Here is a 12581-nt window from a genome sequence, read left to right as displayed (position 1 = left end):
GCTGCTGGATGGCAGCTGCCTAGAACCTGCCTCTGGCACCCCTGCCCCTCCCTCTCTCCAACCCTCTGCCCCCTTCCTGCACCCCTACCCCATGTAACTCAAACCTGCAGCCCAGCTCCTGCACCCATTACCCCTCCCAGACTTTGCACCCCAATCCCCTACCCCCATCACAACCCAAATCCCTGTACCCCCCCTACACTCCTATCTCAGGCCACAACCCCTTCCCAGTCCCCTGCCCCAGGTCACAGCCCCTCCTGCACCCCAATCTCTTACTTCCACAGCTCCCGTCATCCAACCTCCAATGCCATGGAAAAGTGTGGTCCTTGGCCAGTTACCAAATTCTTGGAGTGATCCCCATTAAAAATTATTGCTCACCCCTGATCTAGACACCAGAAGAATTCTGTACCACAGCACGCCCAAGCCTAATATACATGATATAATCAGCTTAGGCATGCTTTGACCAGAAATAGCAAAGTGCAGGCCTAGAGGTTATTGTCATTAGTTTTAGGGGGCTTTGAATTGTGCAAACTTAATAGATAAGACATTACTCATCCCTAGAAGCTTCAGTAGGAAGAACTGATTTGAGAGAGGACTGGGGAGGTGTGCACTAAGGAGGTTAAATATCGATTAATCAAATAGTCGAGTAACCTCATGAATTCTTATCAGTCGACTATTCTATAGTCCCTGGGGGCAGGGCCAGCAGCAGGATGCCAGGCGGGAGCTAGTCCGCGAAGGAAGCCAGTTTAAAAACCAGTTCCTCTTGCAGACTGGCTGCTTGTCACCCTGGGCTGCTGCTCTGATAAAGAGGCGGCTGTGCGGAATGGTAGTGGCCCGTCTGAGCTCCCGAACCCAGTGCAAACCAGAGCTGAGCCGGGCTGCCTGCCCACCCGGCTCCTAATACACTTTAAATGCAGAGCCACAGCGGGGTTAGGTCCTGCATCCCCCGTAAGCCAGAACTGAGCTGGGCTGCTTGGCCAGCCTGCTAAAAAAATTTGGGGGAGTGGAGAAGGAATGCATATAGTCTACGGCATTAACTGATAAGCTCTTACATCCCTAGTGTTTGCATAAGAAATTTGCCAGCTTTGGGAAGGGACAAAAAGAGGCTACTTGCCCCTCTTCTGTACAGGTCAGCCTTCTTGCTTTCTCCTGTTACACTGCTTGCACTTCCATGCTTTGCCATACTTGCTTGCTCTATTATTCCCTGCTCCCCTGTGTTGTGTAGGAAGTGGCTTGTACTCACACTTCTGGTCCTCAACCTGGGTGAGTAGCTCTCTGTGTATGGTGGTGAAAATGAGCTACCAGTAGGCTTGCCTCAGACAGAATTCTTCAGTCTCCAGCTCCTTGTGGATCTGTATGGGAGGGGCCCACTAAGGGTGGTGCTCATTGGGAAACGTCCTGGAGAGCAGTGTGCTAGTGTTATATGAGAATAGTGCTGGGGGCGGTCCCCAAGACACACACCAGCTGGTAAGTGCACAAGGAGCATATGGCAAGGCAGCACTCACCTCCCGCGAGTGTCCCCATCTGCCCAAGTGCATGTACCTGCACTCGTCAGCCTCTTCTGGCCAAGTCACACCCCTAAGTGAAATATTCAAAACCCTTTCCAAGGTTCACCTTCAACAGGGGCCTATCTTGATCCCCTTTGTTAGTTAGAATGTTACGTATCGATTGATTTACTAGTCAAGTAGTCGATGGAATGTCCATCGACTACTCGACTAGTCGTTAAGGAAGTGCACGTTAAGCACTCACTTCCGGCTCAGGCTGCATCTGAGCACAACTCCCAGCTGCCGCTCTGCACTCCTGAAGGGACAGAGCAAAGCCGCATGCAAAGACTCTGGCTCATTCTCTGGTCCCTGCTGGGTGTCAGGACAACCCTCATGCTACCCCTCTGCATTTTTAAAAGGGACGCAGCAGCAGCGGGCTTGTGCTGAGACAGACAAGCGGACAGCTGCCACTGCCGTGTCCCTTTGAAAATGCAGAAAGGCAGCGTGAGGGAGGTCGGAAGGGGGGCCAGCTGCCTCTGTTGCATCCCTTTTAAAAGTGCAGAGGGGCAGCGTGAGGGTTGTCCTGAGACCCGGGGGAGGACCAGAGAATGAGCCAGCGTTTTTGCACGCCGGCTCCTCTGTCCCTTTAAGAATGCAGAGCAGGGAGGGGGACAGGGGTGATTGAGTAGTTGATAGCACTAACTTAGAAGCTCCTGCTTATCGTGCAGTCGACTACTCATTCACATCCCTCTCTGTTAGTGTCCCTTAGACTGTTCCCCACTCAGAAAAAGTGGTGCCTTCGGGGCTTCCCCTCCAGGAGGCATCATCCTTGCCCCAGCTCTGGGCTTTTTATCAGAGTTCATCATCAGTCTCTATTCAGCTCTCCACCTGGAGCTCTCTGATGCTGCCACTCCCTCACCCAGCTAGTCTCCCAGTGTTCTCTCCTTGAGCTCTGCTCTGCAACTGACTACTGCTCCTTCTGAAGTTCCTTTTGTAGGCCTCTCTTGCCTCTGATTAGCCAGTTCCTCCACAGCTGCTCTAGCCCCCTGGAGGACTTGTCTATGGCCCCTTTCTGAGGCAGGCAGAGGCACAACCAAGGGCTTTGGGCAGACGGTGCATGGCCTAGTCCACCGCATCACAGTGTTTGTCCAGTTTGCAGTTTAGAAAACCCACTGAAAGCATGGGGACACCAAGGACAGACTTTCCTGTTCATCGTGGATACTCCTGATTTTCAGGCACAAATGACAACCCTATAACTTAAAGAAAATGGATTATTCCTTCCTGTAACTTTATTGTGGGAAGACAATCATGATGGGCATTCTTGTTGGACAAGAATCAAGCCTTTTTGGGGGGCAGGGAGATGGTGGGGGGCAGAGGGGGGGGAGAAGATTGATAGCCAAATGTGTGTCAGACCTAACAAAAGGCTTCCGGAATCAGGACTTTTCCCAGAGGGCTCATGATTGTAGCATTTAAGGGCCATACACAAAATTAAAGAGTTATATGACATTAGCTTAGTCTACCCACTGATCAAAAAGAATTTACTTTAGGGAAGTTCAATACACTCCACACTGAATGTGTTACAATTTTTGTCATCCTCCGGGACAGCATACAAAATAGATCACGAATCATTATCAGCATGGTTTACGTCAGACATCATTACTGCTGCTATATTTACTCCTAGCACCAAATGTCTGATATTTGTAATTTTATGTGACAATTTATAATTTATTTAAAATTAGATTGTCACACTCACTTGTCTATTTTAACCACATAGAATCTCAGTAAGTTGTGCACTCACCACACTTGCCAAGTGAGCCTTTTTAAAAAGGGAAATGACAGTCCCCTCCCCCCGTTCCCTACCTTCCCTTTACTTTGGTGTCTGCTTAAATTTATGCCCAATTACCAACATGTACTTTAGAGCTTGTCCACATAAGGAAAAAGTCCAGAGGAGCTAACTCAAAACAGCAATTGCTAAACAGCTGTTTTACACTAATACCCCAAAGTAGACACTTATTCTACACTAAGAATGCTTTTTATGGTAAAGATTAACAAAGTACATAACACCCCTTTCTTACCCCTATGGGTAGTGATTTCATAATAACTTTTGTGCTTTACACCTTTGCTATTTTACAATAAGCTTCCCTGCATAAAGAAGCCCTGACATATCACCTCTGAATTCAGTCTAACATGTCAGAGACTAATGCAAGGGTAATACATATTGAAGGGCTAGCAGAGAGAAGCACAATGAGAAAAGCAGCTAACAGGAGGAGTTAGAAAAGTGTGAGTTAAAGTAGCCACCAATAGAAGACCTGAAATTATGCATTTTGGAACCTGGCCATGTACAGTAAGTCTTACCAACTTGGTGATTCTGGTCAGTAAGTGGATGATGGTAGGTATAAGGGAGCCCAAGGCCTAGTCTACCTTAACAGTTATGTTGGCCTTGCTACATCCCTTAAGGATGTGAGAAATTAACCCCTACCTCTGAGAGTCAGTGCTGTGCTGGGCTAAACCCCAAGACATGTCCATGTCAATAGCAGAAATAGAAGAACTCTTCCACTGAAGCAGCTAATACCATCGGAAGAGGTGGATTACTTACTACAATGGAAAACCCCCTTCTGTTGTAGGTAACTTGGACATTATGGTGCTAAAGCAACACAGCTATGGCACCCACTCCTGGGCCACTTGGTGTCCGTAGCCATAGACATGACCCAAGATGCCATGAACCCTTTATCTTCAAGATGCTCCAAGAGTTGATTTTCTCTTTCTCGTGTAATGAAACCGTTCCCACTATTGTACCCATTCTGAATTACAAGGTGCTTTTTCCAGTTTATTCAAAACAAGGTGTTTCACCCCTCTTGAGTGTAAGCTTCATGATGTTCCTATAGAATAAGTATGTTCTCTTTGAAAACACGCACTGATCTTGTTAAACACTTTTTAAATGAAGAGGTTAAGTTTAGATGGCCAAATAGGCTACAAGGGGGAAAAAAAGGAAAAAATGAAAATAAGACATCATTAGCTTTACAATTAAAAGACAAGGGAAACCTAAAGCAATAGACGAGAACGCAGAAAAATTTAAGAGAGCACAGATGTAATGACATTTATTAAAAGGCATGCTACAACAACTAGAGTTGTTAGGAAAAGAGTTAAGTATAGATACTCAAGTAATAATCAGCAAATACACAAACTTAAAAGAAATGGAATATATTGTATGTACACACGTTCAAATTAATCATGCACTACGCAGTTAGAAAATAATTTTTTAATATTTCATATTCTTTGCATTTATAACATAAGTCATCTCAACAAACATGGAATCCTTTTCCTCCAATGCCACAAACTGCTTTACAAATGAAAGCTGGTACTGTTGCTTATCAAAATATACAAGACAATTGATGTTTTTATAAAAACCATTTTATACTTTAACTTGTTCCCAAAAACCTTTTTTGCCAGGTAAAAAAAGTTGTTACAAATATTTACAACATTTTCTTGTGTTAGATCAACATTTTCTTATGTTAGATCAACATTCTTACAAGCTGAAAAAGGGACCTTTTTGAACAGATCATGTAAAATGAGTGAGTGCCAGTGACTCTCAGCTATTTTTTTCTTGAATACAGTACTAAAAATAGTCCATTAACCTCTTGCCGTATCCCATACCATTTGGTTCACATTAAAATCCCATTTTCCACTAGGTGGTCAATTCACCAATAGTAGATTCAAATAAAAGGTCACTTTGCACTGGGTCTTGTGTCAGAGAGGAGCTTGAGAGAAAAGACAAGTTTTCACAAAGTGTCTCAGTAAAACCAGAACAGACAGTCTTTGGTCAGAGCAATGAGGTGACATTCTGATGCAAGAATTTGCTTGGTCAGCAACTTTTATGACGTGTGCTGCTGTGGGTATGGGATGAAGTTCTGCAGAAACAGAGTAACATACCAAAAAGAATTTGAATGTGGTTTAAAAGACTAATCACAAATATGTAGAGGATCAGACTTCCACTAATGCCACACATATTGTGCAGAGATCCAAGAACTGAAAAACTATTTATGGTGCTGATATTAGCTTGGGAAGGTACAAGCTTTCCTTCACCTAAACTATTATCAAAGGCTTTCAGCTATACAAGCACCCCCATTTTTCAGGGACTTCCCCAGGCAGAAGCTGTCATAACCACAAGCAGATTATTTTTGGATTCCTGCATACTGCAGTACAATGAACATTGCAATGGTAAAGGCAGAGGGATAACTGAAATGGTATTGAAACACTTGCAATTCACTGCATGTATGGACAATTAGTGGGGCAACATTCATTTGTAATTACATAAATACACATTTTCCTGAAAACAAGAGCACTGATTCCATTTAAGACTGAAATAGATAAGAAAAAAACCCTTACAATTAGGACTACTGAAGGCACATAAACTTTGGTCCCATTTTGGTTTTTTCGTCCATAAAACCCTGAAATTAAGTCTTTTAGAAATTTTCAATTCTGAAAATTCACAATTCCTAATTGTTACAATTTGCTCTGAAAAAAGATTGAAAACAGTCTTGTATAACACACAGCTCTTTAGACAATAGGCATTAAAATTCATTTAAAGAAAAGCCCTGTGCAATCTCAAGTGTTTTGTTTCAGCACAACAGTAAAATATTTTAAGACTGGCAGTTTTGCTCTCATTAACAACAGACCAAGACAAAAGGTAAAGGCAAACAAAAATGGCTTTAAATGCAGTTGCGCTTTCTTTCTTTCTAGTTTAAAAACCACAGTACATGTTAGCAGGTATACCAGAAATTAAAATAGCAAAGTCTGAGACTCTTAGAAAGTAGTTGCACATATCCATATAGCTCCGTCTAATTAAATGTGTAGCAGAGGGAATGACAATGTGTAACAGAGAGACGCTAAACTGCTATACTTTTTCCAGCAGCAGCAAATATTTACTTCTGCACACAAATAGATGTTTTCAATCGGAAGAACAGGAAATGCCAGATAAGCAACTCTCTTTAGAAGGTGAACTTTTCACCATTTAGGCACAGAATAGGCCTCAGTGTATCAGTGCACAAAGAGAAGTGCTGCTGAAGGAGCAAATGTACAATACAAGATACAGTCAAATTAAGAAAAAGCATAAACATTTTAAAACTTTATGAGCTGCTGTGAATTTGGACTGGCAGAAAACATACTCTAAAAGCACACTGAACATAAGAGCAGAGTTCGGAGTAGTTTTGTTCTGGTTAGTCCCTGCAATGTGGCTTTTACTTATTAAAATTTCTTTGTGCTTAAGTCAAAATGAAGGGGGGGAGTGGGGGGAGGGAAATCTGCATCTGAATGTTTTTGGTACCTGTACTCAGGATATAACTAATACTTTTTTTTTTTTTCATATTCTGCATTAGAAATTTGGGGCTTAAATTATACAGCCGGTCCCTAACTTACGGTCACCTCCACTTATGACCGTCTGCACTTACAACCAAAGCGGTCATAAATGTGGATCCGAGTTACGAACGCGACCCATGCTTACAAACAGCCAGTTGCAATGTAACTCAATGGGTTCCGAGTTATGGCCAAGCGTTTGGTCTGTAACGCGTTTGTAACTCGGGGACTGGCTGTTTTGCAATGAAAAGTGTCTCTATTTCAAAGCTCACATGCAAGGAACTCTGCATCTATACAAATGGTCTGCCTGCACAGAGCTGCTTCTTGCCAAATTAAGGACTAAACTGTGTAGATGAATTATCAGTTTTTCTCTGAACTCTCTCTAAAGAAATATGTGAGGGACTATTTTTGTTTGTTTTAATATATATAAAGAAACAAATTAAAACTTGACAGAGCTTTAACCAGAACTCTCAAATGAAAAACAAATTAAAATGCTCTGCTATTTTTTAAGTTAGTGATATGTCTGCATCTTATGTAAAAGAGTCCTCCCACTAAGACAGAATCCTTAACAAGTACACAAACTAAAAGTTGATAAGGATAACACTACAGATCACCAGCAAAAATGAATTACTGAAGATACAGGATAAATGCATGACAAAACAAAAGTATAAGGAAGATTAGAAATCTCCAATGCCCACCCCTGATTTTTTCTTTTACAAAATCAAAACATCAGAAATCTGTGCCAACCTATGAGCTGTAGGCCTCTACAATTCAAATTGCAAATAATCCAGAACTGACTTTATCCATATACTAAGTGTAGCTACATTTTTTAAGTTAACAAATCAAACGTTCTCATTTTTAATATCACACCAAGAATCCCTCATCTTTTTAGATTAGTTCAAGCATTCCCATCTTCTGCTACAGAGTCAATAAATTAAAATGCATGTTGTGTACATTTGTATACACATACAGCATATTATACATACAGTATACACACACAACCCATTCAGTATTATACATGCCAATACTAATATTCAAACTTAAAAGGTTGCTTTTCTCAGCTTCAATTACATTCATCTCCAGTATAATTCCTTTCCCTCTTAGCAGCAATTCTTAAAAAAAAAAAAAAAAAAAAAAACCCACACACCCCCACACCCCAACAGCGCTGGCCAAGTTATATGGGCATTGTTTTTAATAAATTACACAAGATGTCATCAACAAGTGCAGTAAGGAGACATATTCCATTATAGCCCAAATGCAGCAAGGTACACTTACCTAATAGTCATAGGAGTAGTTCCCCTGATATCAGTGAAACTACTTATGATGTAAAGTTGAGTTCAAGACCTTATGAAAAAAGGGCCTATCTGCAAATGAAGGATGTGAGATTCTACTACAAAAATCAACATAATGTGGCATTCTATTTAAGATAATGTTGTGGAACCAAGGAATCCCATACATTTTAATGAATTATGAAACTGGCTTGAAGTTTTCCCAGGTGGGACCAACTAATTGGAGGTGGCACGACAGGGATGATCACATATGCCACAAATTACCCTTCATACTTCCCCCTCATTTCATTAAATCTTTGAATAAAAGCACAATATCATATCTATCTAGCCATACCAGCCAGCAATGTTTATATTACAATAAAATGTATGGAGTTTTGACAACTTCATTCTGAAAAGTACTTCATAAAACCTATGTAACTGGGAAAGACAAACCAGATTCCTGCTCCTTACTTTATCATTCTACAGAATTTTTAAAAACATGTTATCCAACTACTGTGGCTCTACAAACTTGCAGAATTCTCCCTGTCTGATAATCCTCAACTGAGATTAGGGAAAGAAAATACAGATTTAATGAAAAAAAGATGAATGTGTCCTGCAGACTGTTAGAGCAGAAAAACTTCATAGCAGTTATAAAAGCAGAAATAAACAACCATTTATGTTTGAGAAGAATATCTCTTAAAAAACTTGATCAAATTCCAGCAGACATAGCTTCTAAAAAGGATATTTCTTTTTTTAAAAAATCCTTAACATTGTGTCACACAATCTGAAATAACTTTAAAATGTATACCAACATTCAACAAAAATAGTAAGAATTGCATCTCAACTTGCTCTCCAAATAGATGTGGAGATTCAATATCAATATTGAAGTTATATTTATGAAGGAAAGCAAGTCAACCTTTTAGTACTGTAAACTCAGTACTGAGGGGAGGGAGAGGAATCCTGAGACAAATTATGAAATATTAAATTAAAATGGAGAAATTCGAATTCATTTTTACAGACAAATATTGGTGTGAGCTAAATTAGTAACCAGATAAATTTGAAGAGGCCTACAGGATGTGCACTGAGTTATCCTAATTCCCACCTCCCCATCTCTATGCCAAAGCACAAAAAAATTGAATTCAGACTATTACTTATTGAAAAAACATTTTAAAAATCACAATGAAAACATTTAAAAACCTAACAGACCAAGAAAAAAAATCTCTCACCAAGCCCACAATACAGCTTTCAAGATACTTTAGATAAAACTCTACGCTATTGTATCATAAGCACATAATAAGGCACGTAATAAGAAATTAAGTAAATACACAGTAATTCTGATTTAAGTAATAGAGATTATAGTGGTACAAAAAACCCGACTTTAATTTATTTTTTTCTAAAGACAACCTTACCAAAAATAACTTTTTAAAAATTTGCCAAACCATATGATAGACCTGAATATTTTCCTTAAAACTGTAAACATTTTTTTTTTCTGAAAAGAAATGTAAAAAGCTGTCTGAAATCTGGACTATTTTCTCCTTTCAAATGCTCCAAAAGTCATATTACACAACATCATTTCACAATAAAACCCCCAAATATCTGAAAGCCATCATTCCGTGATTTTATTTCTAACTATTAGTGTCAATGATGCCACATTTCAAAAGACCATTTATTTTGATTTTATTTTACTTTAATCCAGAGAAAGAGAGAGAGAGAGAAGGCACTGCCTTTCCTCCAATAATTTCATCCCTATAATCAATTGCAGATTTAAAAAAAAATGCATCAGCTATTCAGAAAGATCAGCCAAAATATGGATATACCATTCAATAAAATAAATATTGTTCAATAGATATTCATTGTATAAGCTTGCTTTTCACTGAGAAAAATCAAGCACTCTTTCACATTCAAAAATAGTGTTTAATCCGTACAGAGGAGAGATTTCATCATCTGAAGCTTTCTTTGAATGGAATAATGTAGAGGCTTTGAAATGTTGTGTAAGGCTAATTTGGAACAGAAACTAAGAGGGATTCTGAAATATAATTCAAAGGAGGGAATTTGATTGTAAATATTGAGGCTAAAGATTAATTACATAGAAGAAACTGTTTCTGGAGGAATATTAACCTATAATCACATTACCGGCAGAAAAAAATGGAAAGATCATCCCTTGATTCTTTACTGTGTATACGGATACACATGATCATCAAACTCAGCATGAATTTCATATTTCTTTTTTTAAAGAGGCAGAGTCGGTCTAAGTTGTTTCAGTCTCTGTCTGAAGGTTTTACTGAAACTGTGGTGCAGTCTTAATTGGAAAGGTCACAGAAAAGTCAGATTGTAGATTTGGAGAAAGAAACTCTGAGGTGATGGTTTTCCCCAAGATCATGATTATGAAGCTCAATGAGAGCCTGGATTGCTTCTTCCACAGAGCCCAACTGGATGAGAGCCATTTTGCGATCTTTCCTGAAGTTCAACAGAAGAACAAAATTAATTATAACCAATTTTTGATTGCACTAACACCTCCCAAAAGCTGTGCTAGAGGTTTTCAGCTATTGTATTATCCACTGAAACTTTGTTCAAGAATCCTGTTGAATCTCAGAAATTAAAAAGGATAGATATATATGGCTGGATAGGCCTCTAAGGAAATTTTAAGTATTGGCCATTCAAATGGAGTAATTTTTGCTTATGAATCTGTATTCAACTGATGCCCCAAAATAATGCTAACTCAGTGGTCACCAACGAGTAGATTGGGATCCACTGGTAGATCATGGAGCCTCTGACAGGTGATCCTGACTGATCTGGCCAAGAGGCTATTAAGTGACAGCAAATCAGCTGCTCATCTCCTGCCCTTTGCCTTGGAGCTGCCCCCACCCCTGGGAGCCTCCTGCTTTCTGTGCAGAGCAGGAAGGGAGAGGAGGAGGCGCTGATGTCAGGGTTCCCCTCTCCCACCCTGTACTCTATCTCCACAGAACAGGGGGAAGGGCAGCACAACAGGGCTTGGGATGGAGGTTGTTTGCTGGCTGCTTTTGAGAGTGGTGCAGGGCCAAGGCAGGGGTGAGCCTGCCTTAGCCTCACAGCACCCCCACCAAGAGCCACCTGAGGTCAGCAGTGCCCAGCTGGAGCTAGCTCCGATCCCCTGCCCCCTGAACCCTCCTATACCCCACACCCCTGCCCCAAGCTCAGCTCAGAGCCCCTCTCACACTCCAAAATCCCTTGGCCCAAGACCAGAGCCTGTGTCCCAACCCTCTGCCACTGCCTGGTAAAAGGGAGGGAGAATGAGGAGGGCGCGAGGTAGGATGGAGTGAATAGGGGCAGGGTCTCAGAGAAGGGGCACAAAGGAGGCGGGCCAGGGTATTTGGGTCTGAGGTAGATCCTGGATTGCACTTAAATTCAGAAAGTGATCTTGTGCTTAAAAAGGTTGAAGACCACTGTGCAAACGGGACACTGTACTGCTGCAACGGCCATCTTTCAGGTAATATTTTAGAACCCATAACTCTTTTTGAATGAAATTATTTCCAGTTCTCTGTCCAAATTTCAATCTGGGTATCTACATCCTATCATCTTAAACGTCCCAGGCAATACTAACAGGAATTATATATTATATTTCATTTCCTGTATTGTACAGCGATAGTATGTTCTGTTTACGAGTTTGCTAAAACTCACTGCAAATATAGCTACATCTTTGTCCATAAAATTTATTTGGGTACGCCGTTTCTACACACAAAAATAATTCACTATCCTTCAAGATTAAAATTTCTGTAATAAAATTATTAAATGCTCTAATCTGCACTGAGAACTTACTGGAAGAATTTGAAGGCTTTCACAGTACATCCAGTATCTGCAAAAAGGTTCTTCAGGTCATCAACAGTAACTGAAGGACTATAACAAAAAAATTCTCAAATTAAATATAATCCTGTTATAGACTGTATTTATATGCCTTTTTTGAACTTCCGTGTCAGACTTCCCATGTAAAGTATGAAGTACACATTTTCCCCTGACCATCTTAGGTCTGTATAAACTGGCTCAAGTGTAACTTAACATTTCAGCATTCAACAAATTACCATGACAAGATTTAGGTATTGCCCCCTCATTGCTCACAAATGCAACTGAATGGAATTCATTCAGAACTCAGTTCCAATCCAAGAAAAATCTATTTTTGATATATATGTAACCTGATTTGGACATTTTTACTTTTCAAAGCATGCTGTTTAATTCAGAGCAAACACTGTCCTCTGAATAAGCCTTTGGTAAGGCTTTTTTTAAGCCTTTAGTAAGACTTAAAAAACTTCACAATGTTCCTTTAAGGCAAGGGTGAGTAACTTTTTTGGTCAGGGTCTACACACCAGTGAGAAGCAAAAAACAAAAACAACCTTCCCTCGATCACTCCCCACTCAAAAGAAAAAAACCACTCCTCATAGACTTGGCTCCCAGAAAGCAAAACAATTAAATAAAGTTTAAAAGAAAATACCTCACTGAACTGGCTCAG

General features: G+C 40.3%; 1 protein-coding gene across 4 annotated transcripts in view; it reads right to left on the bottom strand.

Moving 5' to 3' along the window:
* Positions 1–4725: 4725 nt before the first annotated feature.
* Positions 4726–12581, bottom strand: part of PTBP3 (polypyrimidine tract binding protein 3) — a 100741-nt gene continuing 92885 nt past the window's right edge. For all 4 annotated transcript variants that reach the window (XM_075931420.1, XM_075931422.1, XM_075931419.1 and 1 more), the window contains 2 exons: positions 11897–11974; positions 4726–10558 (listed from right to left, as the gene is read on the bottom strand). In XM_075931420.1, the coding sequence (XP_075787535.1) occupies positions 10426–10558; positions 11897–11974 (211 nt within the window). In that variant the 3' untranslated portion in view covers positions 4726–10425. The remainder of the gene's footprint in view (positions 10559–11896; positions 11975–12581) is intronic.

Source organism: Pelodiscus sinensis, chromosome 6, assembly GCF_049634645.1.
Source record: "Pelodiscus sinensis isolate JC-2024 chromosome 6, ASM4963464v1, whole genome shotgun sequence".
NCBI lineage: Eukaryota > Metazoa > Chordata > Testudines > Trionychidae > Pelodiscus > Pelodiscus sinensis.
This window is presented reverse-complemented; position numbering and strand designations above follow the sequence as displayed.